General features: G+C 44.6%; 1 protein-coding gene across 2 annotated transcripts in view; it reads left to right on the forward strand.

The window, feature by feature from the left end:
- ME3 (malic enzyme 3) overlaps positions 1 to 19,504 on the forward strand; it is a 121,652-nt gene extending 102,148 nt beyond the window's left edge. For both annotated transcript variants that reach the window (XM_071556202.1, XM_071556210.1), the window contains 8 exons: positions 2,412 to 2,521; positions 13,758 to 13,855; positions 15,038 to 15,151; positions 15,793 to 15,898; positions 16,463 to 16,605; positions 17,734 to 17,907; positions 18,324 to 18,422; positions 19,225 to 19,504. In XM_071556202.1, the coding sequence (XP_071412303.1) occupies positions 2,412 to 2,521; positions 13,758 to 13,855; positions 15,038 to 15,151; positions 15,793 to 15,898; positions 16,463 to 16,605; positions 17,734 to 17,907; positions 18,324 to 18,422; positions 19,225 to 19,386 (1,006 nt within the window). In that variant the 3' untranslated portion in view covers positions 19,387 to 19,504. The remainder of the gene's footprint in view (positions 1 to 2,411; positions 2,522 to 13,757; positions 13,856 to 15,037; positions 15,152 to 15,792; positions 15,899 to 16,462; positions 16,606 to 17,733; positions 17,908 to 18,323; positions 18,423 to 19,224) is intronic.
- Positions 19,505 to 20,787: the final 1,283 nt, after the last annotated feature.

Here is a 20,787-nt window from a genome sequence, read left to right on the forward strand (position 1 = left end):
AGACAACTCAGTAAATCATCTGCCCAGTTGTGTTTAATTTCAGTGACTTTGAGCTGCACAAGTTCTTTAAAGTTCTCTCAAAATCCCAATAAGGTGGATAGTCCTTGAGGACTAGTATCATCATCCTGAGATTCCCATCTTTAACTCTGAGTCTTGGTTCTTTCATTTAAAGCATCCAGTCTTCAGGTCTTGCCATGACCAATTTGTGGTCTGTATTAATGAAAGCTTTAATTCTCACATCATGCAAAGGCTCATATAAGCTCAGAAATAAGTTACATACTTTTAAAAGCTCAGTGGACATATTGCAGTGAAAAAGAAAAGAATCTTGAAAAAATACCTTAGTGAGAAGAGCTTACATTCCAGCACTGTCCTGTCATACTGAGGAGCAGAAAGAACAAGGAAGTGTTTATGAGCCACTGTACTCTTCTTGTGCTTTGCTTAATAAAGACTAATCAAAGACAAAGATAGGCAAAAGTAATTTGTGCACTGTCTTGTGCTGCAGACCAGAAATGGGAAGTGAGGTAAGAATTCTGTGCTCAAGAGAGGTAAAAAACCATTCAGGTTATTACTCTTGGAAGTTTGAGCAATCAGAGAAACCCATGCAACTACTTCTATGCTCTTTGCAGAGCTGGTCACACGTACATTAATGCTGGCTGAGATCACTGATTTTGTTAAGCAAGTCAGTAACGTTACTTCCTCGGTGATATGAATAAATAAGACTGAAAAATAGTTTCTATAGCAACTGAAGTTGCATAAAGATTTGCTAGTTCCTTGCTGTGAGATATTAGCAGCTGTTCTGGGTGGTGTGTCATCTCGCTCTTAGCGATGTTTTCCTTACACATTCAAATGATGAATAAGAGGAGCATCCAGATCTTCAGTTAGGCCAGGCTGCTCAGAGCCCAGTCCAACCTCACCCTGAATGTTTCTGGGAATGGGGCATCCACCACATTTCTGGGCAACCTGTGTCAGTTTTTAACCACCCTCATTGTAAAAAAATTGCTTCCTTATATCTAGTCTGAGTTTACCCTCTTTTAGTTTAAAACATTACCTCTTGTCTTGTTGCTAAAGGCCCTACTAAAAACTTCTTCCCCATTGTGGTCGTTTTCTAAAAGCAAGCACAGAGAATGTGAACTAAGTGTAAGAGCCAACCCTTGTCCCTTTTAGAGAGCAGAGGGTTTATGAAGCAAGTTTCTCATGATGGACAAATAAAGGAGCACAATACATGTGCTTATCCTTGTCTCCTTATTGACAGACATACTTGAAATGGAAAATAATAATAATAAAAAATTCAAGGCTCTTCCAGGAGAGCCTGACTGCCCACACTGTGAGTGCCATGAAAAGACCTTTTCATGGCAAGAGCCATAATTCTCAAATGGAGCATGTTTTATCTAGTATCAATTTCTAGGCTAAAGGAGGGTTGTCCTTACCTCAGATTTCAGTGGCAAAGGAGGAAAGTCTGAATGGGAGGCATGTAAGGTGATGCGGCCTGTGTGCTACTTACAGTCCCAGAGAGGTTCAGGTCTCTAACAGAGTGCAGCTATTTTAGAGCCCCTTCACCTGTCTGCAGCCCAGAGTTTGCTGATAGTTGCATTACTCGTTTCCTGAGCTTCTTTCGCTGCCCTGTCACATTAATGTGTGAAAAATGAGGACTTATAGCCCTTTTAGATTTTGTTTGGAAAGCTTTAATGCAGCCTAAAGTGCTGAGCATGTATAGATATGGAGCAGTCTGAATATTATCCAATTTATAAACTGCACACTTGTCCTGAAAATATTGGACAGTTATGGAAAGTTTGCAAATATTTCCTGCTTTTTCACTCTACAGGTCACTAGCTGTCATTGCCTGCTGGTTTCCTGCAAAGCAACTCAGTGGAGAGAAACATTTCCAAAGCACAGATGTGTGGCTCTGAAAGCACATCAGGAAGCACTCAGTCCCACCATGAAACACTCACTCCATAGGATTCTATGAGAAGATCTTTTCTAATCTCTTGGCCACCTGCAGTTGAAGTGGGCTCTTGGTGGTGTCCCTTTAACTGGTGTTGCCTTTGCAGTCAGATTTGCTGTATTGCAGCATGGCAGTTGCAGTACAAAAGAGCATCTGCTTTGTTTTGAGAAGCTCCTCTGAAAATTTGTTGTACCAAAAGTCCAAAGATGTATATATATAGGGATGCATATTAAGAAGCCATTTGAGTTATGAATACAGTTTGTTCCTGGTGACTTGACTCCACATTTCTGCATGTGTGGACCTTGGGAAGGGTGTGATCCTGTTTGCTGTTACTGTGATGCGTTTCTCTCATGATACTTTTATCTCTGTGCTAAAGTCTCTAGCTACATTGTCCTGGTAAAAGATAGTATATATTGTCCTATGTTGTGTAAATATTTTTATCCATTTTGAATTACCCTTTACCTTGCAGATATGGCATGAATTGTCTGATCCAGTTTGAAGATTTTGGCAATACTAACGCTTTTCGTCTCCTCAGTAAATACCGCGACAGATACTGTACATTCAATGATGATATTCAGGGTGAGTACTGTTAGGAAAATCAAATTTTACCTCTGCATTGTCATGAGAAGAGCTGATTAATATCACAAGAGTGTTTATTATACAATAGTCAGATGTCTGACAAATGTTAGAGTTTATACATAAGCATTTAAAAATATAGCCAAAAGCACAGCTGCCTGACTTGAGAACTGAGTCTCCATTGCTTTTAGAAATTTAACTTTTCATTGCAGAAATGTTTTTCAAGGGAGAAAATGGATCATGTGCTGGATTATTCAGGTAACTTAGAGAATGCCATTAGTTTTCTATAATTCAGCTAAAACAATGGTGATGTTTTAACAGTTATGGAGGGCTTTTCATTTCCATGAGCCAGGTGGTCATTAGGTGATCCTGGCCTTGTCCATCTATTGTTATCCTCCTTATTTCATGAACAAACTTAAGGGTAAACCAGCTTCTTTCCTCTCCACAGATGCTAACTCTGCAGTAATCTGAGAACAGATCTCTTCTCCCCTAGAGTGGTTAACATAACTCTTCCAGCATCAAAGGGAAATGACAGCAGCAAAGCTGAGGATATAGCCAGCATGTCTCCCCAGGCCCTGAGAGACTCAGCAGTCAACAGGATTGCTCAAATGCCCAGAGGGATGCAATCTCATCCTGGTGTGGTGCTGACTTTGCTTTACACTATTGGAAGGGCTGTTTGCCCATCCAACAGGGACAGGAGCTTCCCAAGTGCTTACAATCAACCAGTTATTCTCTGCATCCCTTCATCTCCTCTTTTATCTAGTTCTGCCTGAAACATGCAGAAATTTCCAGTGTTTGATGATTTGCAATAGGTTGGGTTTATCCTCAACTGTACTTGAAAGAGAAACATCCGTGTTACTTTTCACACAACGCTGGTCTTTTTGTGAGCAGACTTTCCAGTGCTATTTCTGCATTCTCTGCTTATCTTGCAATATGTAGCAGTGTGTGTAGCAGCTTCTTCCTCTCTGTCATGACACAAGGAGTAAGACCCTGGCTTGTGGGAATATGGTTGGTGTAATGGGATGCATGGACCTGCTCAAAGACAGTTTCATGAAGAGGGTTTAAAAGCAGAGGAGCTTAAGGCATTTCAGGGAAGGGGAGATAGATGCTGCTGTACAAGAAAACTCATCAGGTGTTTTTGCCACTCACAAAAACTTTTAGTGAAGAGAGAAGCACAGAAGAGAACCCAGGAGACACATTTTTAGATTGAAGTGAATGAAGGAACCAAGAACTCAAACTTTGAAGATGGGTAGATGAAGACCATAATAAGAAGCCAGTGTTGTAAAGATTTATTAGTTCCTCTCTGGGCAAGTTGAAGGGGACTAAGCAGTCAAAAAGAAAAGAGGCCAGGTGATGTGACAGATCATGCATTGGGACCTGTATGTAGGTTTTGTTGGCAGAACTAGACTGAACTGCAAACATTTCTTACTAAATTGGAAAGGTTTCTTTGATTAACAGAGAGAAAGAAAAGAACACATTAATGCAAAATTGAAGCTTCTGAGTGGGAAGCAGGAGACTGTATTTTTTATAGTTTTCTTTTGGCCATAGGTCATAGCTGAATGTCTCAGACAGTTCCTGGTAATGCCTACTGCTGAGGAGCAAACCACATTCAGAAGGATGCTGTAAAACAGTATTGCCATGAAATGTACATTACCTGATTCTCCTCAGTTAAATGTGTGTCACGGCACACAGATGTCAAGTCCGCTGGAAAGTCTTTGAGTTCCACCTGTTGAAACAAGAGGATTTTACCTCTTACTAGTAAAACTTTATTATGTTCTCAAATAAAGGCATTTAGCTGGCACTGTTTTCACATCAGTAGATAATGAAAGAAATCCTGCTGATCTTTTGCACAAGGGATGAGTCAAAGGAAGCAAGCCACTGTTTTAGACTTCTTTATGTAGCTGTCAGAAAGAAAAGGGAAATCCAAGCTGGGGCTGTAGTCAGAAATGAGTTTTGAGGACCTTTGGGGAGCTGAAGTAACCTGGATCCAGTTAGTTAACTCTGTCTTGGAATCATGTCAGAGGTAATAGAGTTGAAGCTGGGATGAGTAGTCTTATTTACCCACCCTAATATACTCCTCTGCATCTCTACATGATATGAGAAGGGTAGGAAGTAGCATTTTGTCACTTACACCCTCCTGTTCTTTGGGTTTGCCTCAGGTTTCTCTTTTCTAACATGCTGATGTTTCATGGCTCACCTACTTAAGAAAGTGGGAGAGTTCAATGTAAATGGTGTTTAAATGATTAATGAGAGTTATACAAAGCCTTGTTTAAGCAGGCCTGATTCATTTTACTCAAGTGAGATAGGAACAGACCTCCTGAAGCCTGAATTATCCCAGCTTCTGAGCCAGTATTGTTTTAAGTGTGTTGATTTAAAAACAAATCTTAGGTACAAGCAGTACAAGTTAGATCAGGCTTGAGCTATACTAATTGAAAGTAATTGGCTAGTGGGATTCTGAGTGCAGTGTGCCTACACACACACACAGAGCTGAGATGTGGGAAAGAAGTATAAATTGCTTCTTTTAAGCTTCCTTAGGCCTCCCTTTGGATGCCCCAGGGCCTACATGAACAGAAAAACAGTTTAAAATATTAACATCTACTTTTTTTTTTTGGTCCTACAAATTACTGTATTGCCAAATCCATCCTAACCCCACAGAGTGAAAGTGACTCAGACCCCTTCCAGTTGGAGCCAGCCTGCTGATGCTGAGCCTGCCAGGTACCACCAACTGGGATGAGGTGATTGCTCTTAGTGTGAAAGCCATTAGCCTGGGAGGCAGCAGGAGCTGGCTCGCAGTGCCCGCCCGTGGGAGCTCCCATTGAGGGAGTGCTTCTCCTTCCTCTATGGGGCTGATGACATCAGTCCTTTCCCAGCTCTGTGTGGGTTCATGCAAGGGGCAACAGCCTCAGTTTTGGCTCTAAGGGAGAAAATTGATTGTCACTTCTTCCTTTTTCCCAGAAAAGTACCAGGGCAGGCTGTGAAGCATGTAAGAAATCGGAGAGACATGAAAATGCTTTCGCTCCTTCTCTTTCTGCTCTAACTTTGCTCCACTTAGTTGTTGACAGTGATAAAGTAGGCAACTTAAAATTCGTACAGAGGTGTCAGGTCTGGTGAATCCCTGAAGCAGACATGTCTGCCTTCCTGCTTTATACAAAAAATTATATAAAATCACTGAAGACATTAGTCTGGAGAGGATCTCTGGACATCACCCAGCCCTCTCTCAAATAAAAGGTGATTTCAAACATAGATTCAACTTTGACATTAGGTCAGGTTCCTCAGAGCCTTGTCCAACCAAATGCTTTTCAATGTCTACACGAATGGGTATTCACAATCTCTTTGTACTACCTGTTCCAAAGTTTTCTCATCTTCATTGTGCTTTTTTTTCTCCTAGTACCTAATTGGAATTTTGCTAGATGCAACTTATGTTCATTGCCCATGAGCTTTTTGTTGTGCATCTCTGAGATAAATCAGGTGTTTTTACCCTCAGGAAGTGGTTGTAAATAGAAATTAGATACCCTTTTAGTCTTCCCTAGGCCTTCAAACCCAGGTTCCTTGGTCCTCTTTGTATACCCTGGTCATATTTGTGTCCCTCCTCTGGACTGACTACAGTTTGTGAATATATTTCCTGTGCTCAAAGCCCCCCAGCTGGAGATGCTAGTCTAGGGATGACCTCAAAAGCGCTGAAATAAAAAAAAATAATTACCACTTTCCTTGACCTACTGCTGTCTAGCAGGCTTTTGGTCTTCCATGCTGGCTCATCTTCAACTTGCTGTCCACCACTATTCCAAAGTCTTCTGCAGAGCTACAGGACTTCACATTTGCCTTAGGTGACCCTTATGAAGTCTCCCTGAGCCCATTTCTCCAGCTCGCTGCAATCCCTGTGAATGACTTATATCCATCACTGTATCAGTCACTATTCCCAGTATATAATCATCCATGGACTTTATGAGAGTGCACTCTGTCTTGTCATCCAGGTTGTTAGGAAAATTTAATAGTATTAGCCTCTTTTTACCACTGAACACAGGCCTTTGACCCTAGCAGCCCAGGCGCTTTTTCACCCACTTGATTGTCCACTTGTTCAGTCTGTATGTCTTCAGTTTGGCTACAATGATGTTTTGGAAGATTATTTGAGAGGCCTCATGCAGATCAAAGAAAGCACACAGAGCCTTAGTTCCATACTGTGAACGTAGGTGTGTAAAGTTACAGGGTTTCTATGGACTTCTGCCTATTTAGCAGAGATTATTCAACAAAGTCTGTAAGACCTGATGAAATGCATCTGTGGTATGTAGCCAATGGCATTACGAAGTCACTCTTGGAATGGTTTGGGTAATTGAGGAGATTCCTAATTCCTGAAAAAAGACAAATGTCATATACCTATTGTAAAGAAAGGCAAGAATAAGAATGCAGGGAATCTTAGTCCAGTCAACCTAACCTCAGTATCTGGGGATTCATTACAAAGTAAATCTTGTGGAAGGTGCACCTAGGAACAGGAAGGTGGATGTGAACAGTATGGATCTCCCAAGGCAAATCATTCCTAACTGACTCAGCTGCCTTCTGTGGTTCTTACTCAGTACGGAGCAGCAGAAGTTGTTCTGCAAGTTTAGTCAGAATTGCAGAAAAAATGGAGACATCTTTAATGTGTTATTTAATTAATTGTATCTGATCATATCATTCAAAAGCCTTTCACACATACAGTCAGGGAAGAGCAAACAGTGCATGAAAAGTATAAAGCATGTTATCTCCTGGCTCTGGCCATCTTTAGCAGTCTTTTAAAACTAGACCTGATAAAAATACAACTGATTTATATCAAAGAACCACCAATCTGAGAGTTTCAGGTATATCTAGTTTGAGACACCATAAGCAAACGGGATTTCTAAAATCCTGAACACCTACATCATTCAAATGAGGCTTCTTCAAGGCACTTCAAGATGAGAACTCCAAATCACTTAGTCACATTAAAAACCCTCAGCCTTTTGTATTTCCCTAGTCCCTCCACAACTAAAGTAGTCTGCAGGCAGCACTCAGGGTCTCCCTTTCAGAGAACCCCACTGAGTCTTTTCCCAGTCATTACAGCAGTGATTCCCCCTGTTTATTGGACATGTGACTGTTGATGAGCCACAAAATATCTCTTGACCCACCAACCACCTTTTCTCATTATCCTAGCAGATAACCTTTCCATAACCTTTCCAGGACACTTTAGGAAACAGTGCCCGGCCTGAAGGAACAGTGCTCCAGACCTCAGCTGAGGCTGGGAACAGGCTGACTCGTACCACAAATCTGAGTGGCTTCAAACATTTGGGGAAGTTAGAAATCAATCATGTGCAAATGTGGCCTCTTTCGCAGGCATGTTTGCATGTGCTATGAGAAGCAGGTGAAACGAGTTCTTGGCTCAGCAGTAACTAATTTCAGCAGATTAAAATGGTGCAGTATCTTAATTTGTTGTTTCAGCTTGCATGGAAAATGCATCAGTAATTATCACAGGAAGCTAAGGAGAGGGGAAGCACAATAGGGAGTGAGTGCAGTACGATACCATACTGTAGAACAAAGCAGGCAATGTCCTTCCAGGCAGCTCCACACTTTCCCTGGGAATTTACCTGGCCTGGAGATTGGTGTGGAAATGTTCTTAGTCCTGTAGAGGTTCACCATTACCAGTCCCTCTGAACCTGCTGTGCCCTGCAGCAGAAGAGGCTCTTGCATTTTTTCTTGGTGCTACAACATTATTTAAGGGCCAGCTCCTAGGTTTGTGTTTAAATTACACACTGACTGCTGCACAAGCCAAGTCAGAACAGTAGGGACTCTTGGCTGTAAATGGGCCTCAGTTTCTTGGTCTTGGTGGTGCAGCTCTCTAAAAATCAGGCCCTCTTCATTTCGGGGATTATGACATTTGTTTCTCTTTCCTCTCCTGCTTTTCTTGTTTGCTGTTCTTCTTGTTCACTGGATGCCACTGCCAGCTCCTCTTTTTCAGTGAAAAACAGCAAAGGTCACTTCTGTTTTAAGCTGTCTGTGATCTTTTAAGTCCAAGCTAAGGCGGCAAAATGAACAGAAGAATAGGGCTCTGTTCTGGCCTGGTTTACCTTGTTGTTTTGGAACAGCATCCACAGTCTCCACTGCTGCAGTGGGGACAGGGATGCTTTTTTGCGAAGTGCTGCCATGCCTGACAGCCTCTGCCTGTGTGGGCTCAGGGGCTCGGTCTGCACTGGCACAGCAGTGTGCAGGCTGGCACTGCACAGGCAGGAGGGAAGGCAGTGCTGCAGGACAGCACTGCAATGGCTATAACCTGTTGTTAAGGTGATGCACAGTATAGTCCAAGCTCTTTACAGTGGAATGATTAAAAGCAGGCACCTAGAGGTGACCTACATTAGCCATCTCCACTCTCAGGCAGCTCTTCTCCATGACATCACCTCTTCTGGGTGTCCCTGGTGCTACTGAAGAGGGAGTTTCTTCCCTGAGCATCAATGCTTTGCATTGCACTGCTCTTCTTGTAGACTTACTCCACACTATTTCTTGGTTTATTTTCTTAATGTCTTACAGAGGCCCTTTGGGGGAAGGCTAACACTAGCACACAGCCACACAAGGGAAGACCTTGAGCTGCAAACACCTTAGCAGCTTTTTGTTGTGTTTGACTTTTGACTATGTATTTGGAGTGGATCTGGACAAGCTCCACTGTGCTTTCCAGTAATAGGCGGGATTGCTGCAGGGAGTTAATGTGAACCAGGATTTGGAAAAGCCCTATGCTTCCTCCTCATCCATAAATTTAGATATATTTTCTTGGCTGCCCTTTCCTGGAGCTGTTAAACTGGAGTTTGCTGTTCCCCGGGCCCTCATATTGGCATGGTTTTGCTGCGGTGAAGTGTAAGCAGGCAAGTCAAGGGTGAAAAATAAAAGATCAGGCTGAATTTGGTCATCTCTTCCACCAGTGTGCTGTGGAGAAAGGGGAATCACCCACACGAGTGGTGTGAGCAGAAACAGGTACGTGTGGCTGCTGCTGTCAGAAGGATTTAGCATCAGGTGGTGATGCTCAGCTCAGCTCAGTCAGCCTCCTGGGCCAGGTGACAGGGCAATGCTGGGCCTCAGAATGAGGGAACTCCTGCCCCCAAGCACCCATGGAGTCCATGCTTCTCCCTGCGTCCCTTACTTAGCTACTGGGTGCTGTCAAGCACAGCCTTGACATCAGCCCTGGGCAGCACTTTCCCTGGTGACTCCTGCCAGTGCTGCCCGTAATTCCGTGTGTGAAGCTGCTCGCCTCTCTGTGTGCTCTCCCCACTGAGGAAGGGTAGGGTTCCTGGGCACAGGTACCTCTCTGCTGCACCCTTTCCCATCCATGCAGTGTCTCCACGCTGTGGAGCAGATCCTTTTCCTGTGCTTTGCTCCAGTGTAGCTTTACTGACATCTACTGGGACTTGTTTTCACTTTTAGTAGTACAAGTGGAACATCAACATCAAACTGGAGGGGTTTTCCATAATGTTTTACAATATTCTGATCGTGCCTGAGTGACAGAAGTTAATTCCTACAGGGATGGCCATGTTCCTAAGTGTACCTTAGTTTTAAATGCCTCTTTTCTGTGCTGGTCCTGTTGCTTTGGACTTTGCAGAGAGGCTCCCAAGATCTACTTGCTATTTTGCAATACTATGTTGAGCATTCACTTTGAGTCTTGGACAGATAGGATGATTTGAAAACACTTTTCCTTTCTTCTCTCTGTGCCCCTCCATATCTTACCTCAGATAGAGACCAGCCAAGCTGGCTCCTGCTAGTTACTTAGGGAAGCAGTTATCCGCAATAGCAGCATTCAGCCTCTTTGGAAAACAGATAGACCAACGTGTTGAAGGATGACTGTTTTTTCCTTGATACAAGTCATGATGAGAAGTTCCCTGCCCCAGTCTAATTTTGTCATTCTTTCAGAACTGAAGAACTTACATGAACCAGCTGTGAACTCTGCTCCATAGAGATGCTCTGTTATTCCATGCTTAGAAATTGTAATTATCAAAGAAAAATATTGAGCTAAGGCCAAGGTACAGAAACTTTATTAACTTGAGTAATGGGGATGAGATGCAGTTTGGGGATGTGGAGGGATTAAAAACATATTGGAGAGAGAGGAGGATTAGGAGTGGCAGAGCTGAACAGAGTCCTGCTGTTAGTCAGAGCTGCAGTACAAGTGCAGGGGGATGAGTAATGGCACACCCAGTCCCACAGGTTTCTGCTCTGCAAAATGCACACTGCTCTGCAGAGTGAATCCATGCCCCCTTGTTTTCTATACACCCCACTTCTCAAATTCCTGCTAATGACATCTTTCAAAAAATACCTCAAGTCCCTGTGCTGAATCACCCAAGAGCATTTCTACTTAAATGGGTTTGCAGATAGCAGCATTTGTCCCATCAGACTTCGTGACAATCACAGAGTATAAAGCAGTTTTTCCTGGGTCAGGACCAAGAGAAACAAGATATTTCTCCAGTTACATTTCTTTCTTTTAAATACTTTTTCAGCATCTATTGCTGCTCTTGCTGTGAGCTGACATTTACACTGTCACACTGTAATTTGTTCACTTCTGCATTTTCAACTGATCAGTTTCCCACTCCCACCCACACAGGGATTTGGGGATTTCTGAGCAAAGTAAGCCTTCGGAGACAGTGTGTGAACATGTGTGAGTGTGCACATAGATGCACTACTCTACTGCCTGTCACAAGCTTGGTGTTGCTGACAACTTGGGACCCTGGTCTCTCCCCATTTGCCGTTCAAACTGCCACAGTTCACATGTCTGCAACAGAAGTGTCTACATGTATACCAGCTATCCTGTATCTCTTAAAGGATGTGGTGGTAGAGACTCTTCTAGGTTGCACTTCATTTGACCCAGTTCAGGTGTCTGTTTCAGCATAAGCTGGATCATACGTGTTTGTTTAGTGGAGTCCCATCCTTAGTATCTGGCATGGCAGCACATCAAGCAGTCCTGCTGATTATGGACTTAGCAGACTACAGAGAATGAGCATGGACTAGATATGTGACATCCATAAAATGCAAAATTTAAAAACTAGGCAACTATCTGGTGTTCTTTTAAATTCCTTGAACGTTCATTATCTTCCTCTGTAATTCTTCTAGTCCAATGGCTTTTCACTATGCAAATACACTACTCTAAATGCAGCTTAAAAGGGCAAAGATTGAGTGCAGGAGAAGCAAGAGGAAATCCTTTATATGTTTCCTTCAGTTGTCATGTTAATACTGAAGTAGCAGGGCACTTGGTGGCTGGTTCCCTCCCCATTAACTCCCTTTTAAATTGACTGAACTCAGGTGGTCTGGATCTGGAAACGTAATGATACAAACTGTTTTCTGAGCTAATGGAGGGAATTCATCCTTGGTGCTGAAGCAAGTATCTCAAGTGATTCATTGCAGAAAGAAGCTCACAAAGATATTAGTCCAGTCTATCTTATGTTTAAGACATGAATGCTTGCAGTGCCCTTGGGGAGTTGTGGATGCCTCATCCCTAGAAGTGTTCAAGGCCAGACTGAATGGGGCTCTGAGCATCCTGGTCCAGTAGAAGATGCCCCTGCCCATGGCAGGAGAATTGGAACTAGATGATCTTTAGCGTCCCTTCCAACCTGAATCGTTCCATGATTCTGTGAATTGATGCTACCATTCTGTACTGGTGTACCAGTGTGGAGACCATGGCACTAATGTTTGCTGCAGGAACGTGACCACTGTCACCTCTGCTAAAACAGAATCACTCTTAAGAGAGGCTAATTATTAATTTCTGGAGAACTAAACTCATCTGAGTTATAATCACAAAATGTTGGTGAGCAAATGGTACTAATGAATACTTCTGATCTGGTCAATCAAGATTTTCTTTGTCAGTGTTGCTTACATAGGTTCCCTGAACAAGATAAGCCATGTCAATAAAATAACATCTCTGAGTAACCATGCTCCCACTAGGATTTCTGCTTGCATTGAAACAATAAAGGAGTGAATCATTCCCCAGTGATATACCGGTAGATTACTTGCTGAACTGTAGTTTGCACTAAAGAAAAAGAGCAGGTAAAGCTGAATTTGTGTTCTGGGTCCTTGAGAGATGAGGCAGCTCCATCTGCTGGTGTCTCTGCTTGTGGCTGTCTGCTTATGAGCTGCTGTTTCCCAGCTGGACTGTTTCCTGATGTCTGGCAGCACCAGTAAGGACCCTGCAGGGGACCTCACTGAAGCACTGATCGCTTGAAAGCCTGATGCACTGGCTGATTACATGGGCAGGAAAACAGGAAATGCTGTAAATTCGGTGAAATTAGGTTTATTAGCCTAAAAGTGTTCATTACCTGCCCTACCCATGAACACCCACGCAAGAGTCATTACTTGTGTACTCCCTCATTTCTCACAAAGTTTCTAAAGATGAGATTGTGGAGACCAGTGTTAGAGCTGGGGACAGATTAGAACTGGGGCACATCTAAACTGGTATCCTTTAAAACCAGTGGACTTGATGATCCTTATGTGTCCTTTCCAGCCTTCCATATTCTGTGGTCAAACTTCCTCCTTCTTTCCTAGGTCCCCGTTAGCACTTGCATCCAGCTTGCCCGGGTGACCTGAGATACTACTACCTTGTTCCTTCACTTGGGATAGAACATTAGATTAATAGTGCATGTGATTTATGTGGCATAAAGGCAGGTTTATTCAGTCTGGACATCTGTCTCACTTGAAGGATGGAAAGCTGTAAATACTGTGGTGGCTGTAACAGCAGGACTCAGCACTCCATTTGCTGCAATATTTCTCAGTAATCTGGGTCCAACTCCTGTTCTCAGTGACTCCTTACTGCTTGGCAGCAAGGCATGATGGCTTTGAGTCGGGGTGTGAGAGTGTTAGGGGAATAAAAACAAAAAAAAATTATGGTGTTGGGCTGTGAAGATAAATAGGGGAACTGGATAACTCCATAATCACAGAGGATTTTGTGACAAGGTGACCCCAGGTCTGCTACAGATGTTTTATGTGATCTCAGACAAGTCATATGCATCTTAAACCCTTGGGAGTTAGGTATTAACTTCATCTGGCATTCCAGGATTCGGTGTCCCTTTGACTCTACATGGAAGGAAATTTGTGTTCTTCTGCCTTGCAGGGGAATTTGAATATTAATATTTCAGCATAGGGAAGGCCCTCTGATCCTTTAGTGACAGAATCTAAGAGAATAGTTTCTCCCACAACGTTTCTAACAGTCTATCAGCAGGGTTGGCAATCCATTTGCTAGCATGTCCATCTCACGGTATTTCTCTCTTTTCAGGCACAGCATCTGTTGCAGTTGCTGGCATCTTTGCAGCCTTAAGGATCACAAAGAACAAGCTCTCTGACCAGAAGTTTGTTTTCCAGGGAGCTGGAGAGGTAGGAATGTTTTTGAGCTTGTTCCTATGATCCAACTTCAAGTTTAGAGAGAGAAAAGTCAGCCATGAAAGTTCCCACAAGCCTTGGCTTCATGAAAACAAAGCACAGAAGCAGGTTCCTTGTTGCTGGGCGGAATTGAGCCCCACAGGTGGATCTTGCTGCTACATGGAAGTTGCCAACAATCTTTCAGTGACCTCTTGACCCACAAGTCCAGGGCAGACTCCCAGGATACTACAAGGCTGCCCATGCAGTGGGGCTTTAAGCACCTTTAGGGAAGCCCCTTATGAGGCAGGGTGCCACAAGAATATTACGGAGGCTGGTTTGAGTCCTCAGTGTTCTAGAGTTAACCAGAGCTTCTTTAGCAGTAGTTCAAAGGACTCAGACTCAAAGAACCGTAAGAACACAACCTTGCTTTTTAGAGTCTGTCATACTGCCCCCATGGCAGGCGTCAGGTAGTCTGTATGAAACCTTGCTCAAAGAGAGAGGGAGAAGGAAAAGCTTCTAAAGCCTTGTCTGTGGACTAATGTTGTTTGTCCAGGACCTGTCTAAGCTCTCGCCCACTGTGGAACTTTGGGAAGGTCTGTTACTGTTTTTCTATCCCTCAGTGAAACACAGATTTCTTGTTCTCTTTCTTCACCCCTGCTGGCAGACACATCCATGCTGGTCACCATCTCTGTGGCACAGAGACCCTCCTGCCTTGTTAGTCGTCAATGGGGCAGGAGGGCCAGGCACAGCTGTAGGACCACAAACACACACACAGCATGTCCAGGGCTGCTCTCCCAGGCAGGAATGGGGAAGGATGTTCCTCTAGCAGCAGTCACACCTAGCTTTGAGTTTCCTTGTACTGGCATGGCCAGCAACATTTGTTAAGTGTCTGCCCCTTTTTCCCCCTGCAATAGCTGGTTCAAATTATGGAGACAGTCTCTACCTGTCAAGGTACCAACTGCACTTCTCCAGCTTCACCTGCAGCCTACTTGGCTGAATGATTGTGAGGTTTTTTCATTTATGGCAGCACCTATAACACTAAAATCACCCCTGTGCCATGGTGCTGTACAGCCATGGAGCAGAAAGTCTCCCTGCTTTGTGCAGTGCTGGGGGATGACCCAATCCATCTCTTATCTAAAATCTTCTCCCACAGAAGATGTTGCTACCCCAATGAAGTGTTTATGTACTGTGTTCCAGGCTGCACTGGGTATAGCTCATCTCATCCTCAAGGCTATGGAAAAGGAAGGAATTTCACGAGATGATGCCATCAAAAAAATTTGGATGGTGGACTCCAAGGGACTAATTGTGAAGGTGAATTTGTCTCCAGAGCTGAGTTCCATTCCTCTGCCAAGCTCTGCCAGCTGGAGCAGGCTGATACCTTAGACCACTGCTCAGCCCTAGAGTAAAGACTGCAGTTTTATTGGTGTCAGCAGAACTGTTGCTGCTTTTGAAGGACTAGGTCTCATGGGGACAAAAGTGTGCCAATAGCACTGCCTGCCCTGAAGGCAAGGCTTTGGGCTGGGCCCCCAAAGTGGAAGGTTACATTGCTGGCCATGATCTCAAGCAGCACTGGAAGTCTTGCATGTCATATGAGGTATTATAACAACAATGTCATGTTCTTCTTGGTGACCCAGCTTGGTCCAGCTCCATTCTGCACTCTCTGTGTCCCCTCACACTTGTCCCTCCTCAGACATGAGGAGACTTGTGTTTCATGTACAAGTGTATGCCAGTCAGGTCCTTCCTCCGCACAGTGTACTTTGGTGGGTGAGAGAAGTGGGGACCAGCCCAATGTGACATTACACCAACACCTCGATGCCTGACTGGCTGATGCTGAGGTCCCACTGTGGGATCTGATTTAGGTAAAGGGCCAAGAGATGAACTGAAGAAGAGTTACTATGTTATGTCTCCACCTTTTGCCAACAGACCAAATTGTGACTGCTTTTTCCTCACAGGGCAGGAGCCACCTGAACCACGAGAAAGAAGTGTTTGCCCAGGACCACCCCAGTGTGGACACACTGGAAGAGGTTGTACAGAAAGTGAAGCCTACAGCAATTATAGGTGGAGTTTACTTAATAAACCTTTTCATGTCAGTTCAGTTCTTAGGAGGGTTTCTGTCTTTGTTTTATAGTCTCATTTTGTTCTCCTAGTCTAAACAAAATGAGCTTTTTTTACCTCCATTTTGAGTTCTCCATATCCTTTCCCCTTCAGCTGTGGAGCCCAGGCTTTCTTTGGAGCTGTAGGAGCCCTTCCAGACAGGGCTGTAGAGGGAGGTGGTAGGGGAGGCAGGATCTGATGCTCTCAGTAACAAGGATGGCCCTGGCAGGCTGGGCAGGACAAGGATGACGACAAGCACCTCAGGCAGGTCTTTGGGAGTCAGAGTGATGCAGTCAGACTGGCCAAAACACTGTCACCCATTATGAAAAGAGGAGCAGAGAGCATTATTTTGACACAGGGTTTTAATCTCACCATAATATGAGAAACATTCTCACCTGCATCTCCAGGAATGAAGCCTGTTCCCTCCCAGAATTCATTTACCGATAGAGGCATTCCAGAGCGGTCAGCCCAATGCACTGAAGTCAGGGAGATGAAAAGCACCACGTCACTCTGCTGTTGCTGTTTCAGGTGTCGCAGCTGTTGCAGGAGCTTTCACTGAGAAGCTGCTGAAGGACATGGCAGCCTTCAATGAGAGGCCCATTGTGTTCGCACTGAGCAACCCCACGAGTAAAGCAGAGTGCACAGCAGAGCAGTGCTACCGCCTCACCGAGGTACTTTTTGATGGTGCCCAGTGACAAGAGAAGGAGCAATGGCCATAAACCAGAACACAAGAAGTTCCACCTCAACATTCAGAAGTTTTATACATTAAGCATGGCAGGGCCCTGAAACAGGCTGCCCAGGGAGGTTGTGGAGTCTCCCTCTCTGGAGAGGTCTAGGTGAACCTGCCTTGACATTGGCGTTGGACTAGATGATCTCCAGAGGTCCCTTCCAACCCAAACAATTCTGTGATTCTGTGTACTGGAGCTCAGCCAATGGAAGGTGGGTGCTCCAGGTATGCTGTGGTCATGACTGTACCAAGGAAACCATGGTAGTACATGGTGGGCAGACAAGTGACAGTGTGCCTCAGTTGAAATAAGAGGAGTTCAAAAGGATCATAAACTAAAACTTTCACACCATGAGGAGAGTCAGGAGGTGGAACAGAGACACAAATTGTTTCTGCAGTCTCTGACCTTGCAAGTTTTCAAGACTAGACTGGATAAAGCCCTGAACAACCTGGTCTGATTTCACAGCTGACCTTGCTGTGAGCAGGAGTTTGGATGCCTACTAGCCTAAATTACTTCAGGATCCCGTAAAGAAAGTGCTTGCCTCCTTCACCCACAACTGTATGAGATGTCCCATCCTTCCTGGTTTCTGTCCTATGTTTGCCAACCTAATTGTTTATGTAATGGTGTCATCACCCAACTTAGACCCAATGTCACTGAAGAATTATTGTCATGTGGATTGACTTGGCATGAGAGGAGTCCTTGTCTCACTGTTTCCTTTGCCCTCCCTACCACCCGCTTATGGCCAGAGCAATCACACAGCCCCAGACCTTTATCCCATGGAGTGTGAAGTCTCTCCTCATACTACATAGATGGTTGATAGAGGTAGAGGGACTGCTCAGCAAGGTCAGAGAACCTGCACTGCAAACACCCACTCAGTGCCCTGTTCATTGCCCTGTTCCTGGCTCTGGGGAATAGGTCCTCCAGAAGTGTCAGCCAGAGGTCGCTCCAGTGGAGATGCCTCTCACTGACTGGCTGGAGATTGTCCACTTGGTCACCACTGTCCCTTGAGCACAGCAGAAAAAATCTAAGATTTCTCTTCTGAATCTGGATGCCTCTTTCTCTCTCTTTGATCAGGGCCGGGGAATATTTGCAAGTGGAAGTCCATTCCCAAAGGTAACCCTGCCCAATGGACAGACCTTCTTCCCTGGCCAAGGAAACAACGCCTACGTCTTCCCAGGAGTGGCATTGGGAGTCATTGCCTGCGGAGTCCGGCACATCTCTGATGATATCTTCCTCCTCACAGCAGAGGTTTCCAACTGGCAGTTAACTAATATTTTAAGAAAAGACAGTAAGAGGCACATGCACCTACTTCAGGTGTTTTCAAGAACCTGGCCCAGGGCAGAGCATGGAGTGGAAATGGCACAGCTGCAGCAAAAAGCTGCAGCCTTCTCCTGGCTCAGGGAAAGTCACGCTTCCATTGCACCTACAGAGGTGCAGGAGCCATGACAGGGTTCTCCGCCTAGTACAGCACCCCTACCATTCTGGCTCCAGTTTGAAGTCTGTAATGAAATGAGTACACACGTGTATTTCGAACAGGTCACAGGTTCCCACTCAGAACTACTCCCAGCTCTGATACTGCTGAGGTTTCAGCCACATACCATGTAATGCTGGGGAATGTGGTGTGTGCTTGAGACTGTCTCTATAAACTAGCTTGTTCTTTCTAGGTTATTGCTGATGAGGTGACAGAGCAGAATCTTGCAGAAGGAAGACTCTATCCCCCCTTGAACAGCATCAGAGATGTGTCTCTCAAAATTGCTGTGAAAGTGAGTATTTCCACACTTTTTCCACTTTCCATGATAGGGAGGGCAGGAATTGCCCCAGCATCATTTTTGCTTTGTGGGGTTTTAATTTAATTTACTCTAAAGCCTAAAGCAATGATTCTCAGGAATTCTAGCCAGAATTGCTGCTTTGATTTTTTTCCATCATTAAGGCCCAAATGTGAAAAATACATTCTTATTCTGGGGGCCACACAGCTCACAAAGCTCTTTCTTGCTTGAAGCTGCAAGTGTTTAGAGTCGAATTCAAACATGACTCAAGTTGTCAAAAGATTTTAGGTTCCAAATTGCTATTTTAAAACCTTTTCTCCTCTATTTAATAAGGATCTAAGTACCTAAATACTATTCCAAATCTGCGTTTGTTGTCTAATTATGGATTTGGTACCCTGTATACATCAAATTTGTAATTCCCACTCAGAGACACCCACTGAGAATCACGTTGAGCTGCTAAGAATTACTTGTGGATGCACACCATAGCTGAGGAGCTTAAGGGTCTGAGCAGAGGTGGTTAAAGGGCTTCTCTCCTTCAATTGCACACCCCAACCATTTTGCCAGGGCTGGGGTGTGCATTTCTTACCAGCTAGTAGTTGCAGGCAGCTTGCATTCCCTCACCCAAGGGATGAAGTGCAGCTGACTCAGAGTATTGTACAAAGAGAAAAAAAAAAAGTAAAAAGGGGAACAATTCTGAGCTGAGGGAAGAGGGAAAATATGAGGGCCAAACTGGAATTGGTTTCAGCTTCATAACATGCCAGTGTTGTTTCATCAGTTCATTTTGCTTATCTTTTTGCAGATTGTTGACTGGGCATACAAGCATGGCTTCGCTTCTTGGCACCCCGAGCCAGCAGACAAGGAGGCCTTTGTGAAACAGCTCATTTACAGTCCTGATTATGATTCATTTCTTCTTGATGATTACAGGTGGCCCCCCACAGCCATGCAAACACAAGATTTATAAGGTTTTGCAAGAACTGTTTTCTCTGTCATTTTCACCACCAGATCCCATGGCTCATATCATTGCTGGTATAAATGCACCTCCAGGCTTGCAGAATGATAAAAGTAAATGAATCCAAGTAGTTTTTTACTTGCTGCTGCTTTTTCTCTGTGGGAGCATGTCAGTAGGGAATAAAACAGATTCCAAGCTGGGCAGTAGGTACTCCAAAGAGAGAGCTGCAGCCCATCTCAGTCAGCACTATTACTGATTGCTTAACATGCTGCCTGTTCTCAGCTCAGCTGCCTTGGGATAAGCCAGCTGGGCTACTTCAGAAGCAGAGTCTTATTCCTAGTGGAACTGCCCACAAGAAGCTCAGATCCCCACTTCCATGGGTGACAGCTGCATGCATGGTCATCCCTCACACTCAACAGCCACACTTTGCCTGTGGCTCTCTGGATGTGATGGGAAGTGTGTGCATTGCCCTGGGAGAGATGCATACTAGGACAGCACCACCCTTTTCTGCTTCCAAAGTCCCTGATGTTTGAGGAATTTCAATCAACCCAAGCTAGTGCATGGGTCACACAGCCTGGCACTGTCATCTGCTGCCACCCACCATTGAAACAAACCCCAAAATCTCCCTCAGCACCATGGAGACAACAGGCTCCCTCCCCTCTGCAATTCAGGTGGCTCTTTAAGGGAACAGGAACCAATGCATACACGGGATAGCCGAGCTTTAGACCATGACACTCCTGAAGCCGTGTATGGCCATCACATCAGTGCGCCTCCTGCTGGCCACTGCTGAGGAAGCACTGCAATCGGCCAAGGGCTCTCCTGGGAGTCTGTGTCACAGAGATCCAGGGAGGCCTCCCCCAGCCTTGCAAAATTTTTATGCCCTCACTTAATACTATCCCAGTGGAACAATGGTGTTCCTGATCAGAACTGGGGGGACAGAGGGGTTACTGGTAGCTCTTCCCTTCTCAGGTCTCCCTGCTGACACAGAGCAGGGCTGAGGCTGGTTACCACAGATTCTATTTAGTTTCTTTAAGTGGCTTTTAGCGCCCTGAAATGCACCTCATCTTGTTGATGATGAGCCATGGTCTCCCCAGTGTCTGTAATGCCAGCACTTTTCATGCTCCTTGCATTGGCACAGCCTCTCACCTGAGCTCAGGAAGGAAAGGAAAGACAAGACTGTCAAGTTTCAGGTTCAGGGAGAGACACAGACAAATACTGACATTTGCTGAGCAAGAGACCTTGAAACTGAGGTTTCCTTACCTTTTTCGTGGCTTGTAGAAAGACTCACTCTGCTTTTGAGAAGGGAGGTGGCAGGGTATGAATTCCCTTTTTTTATTTCCCAGAAATGTGACTACACGGCCTCTCTTAGTTCCTTCCCTCTTCTCCTTCCCATACACCTCCCCATTGCTCAGC

Source organism: Pithys albifrons, chromosome 1, assembly GCF_047495875.1.
Source record: "Pithys albifrons albifrons isolate INPA30051 chromosome 1, PitAlb_v1, whole genome shotgun sequence".
Taxonomy (NCBI): Eukaryota; Metazoa; Chordata; class Aves; order Passeriformes; family Thamnophilidae; genus Pithys; species Pithys albifrons.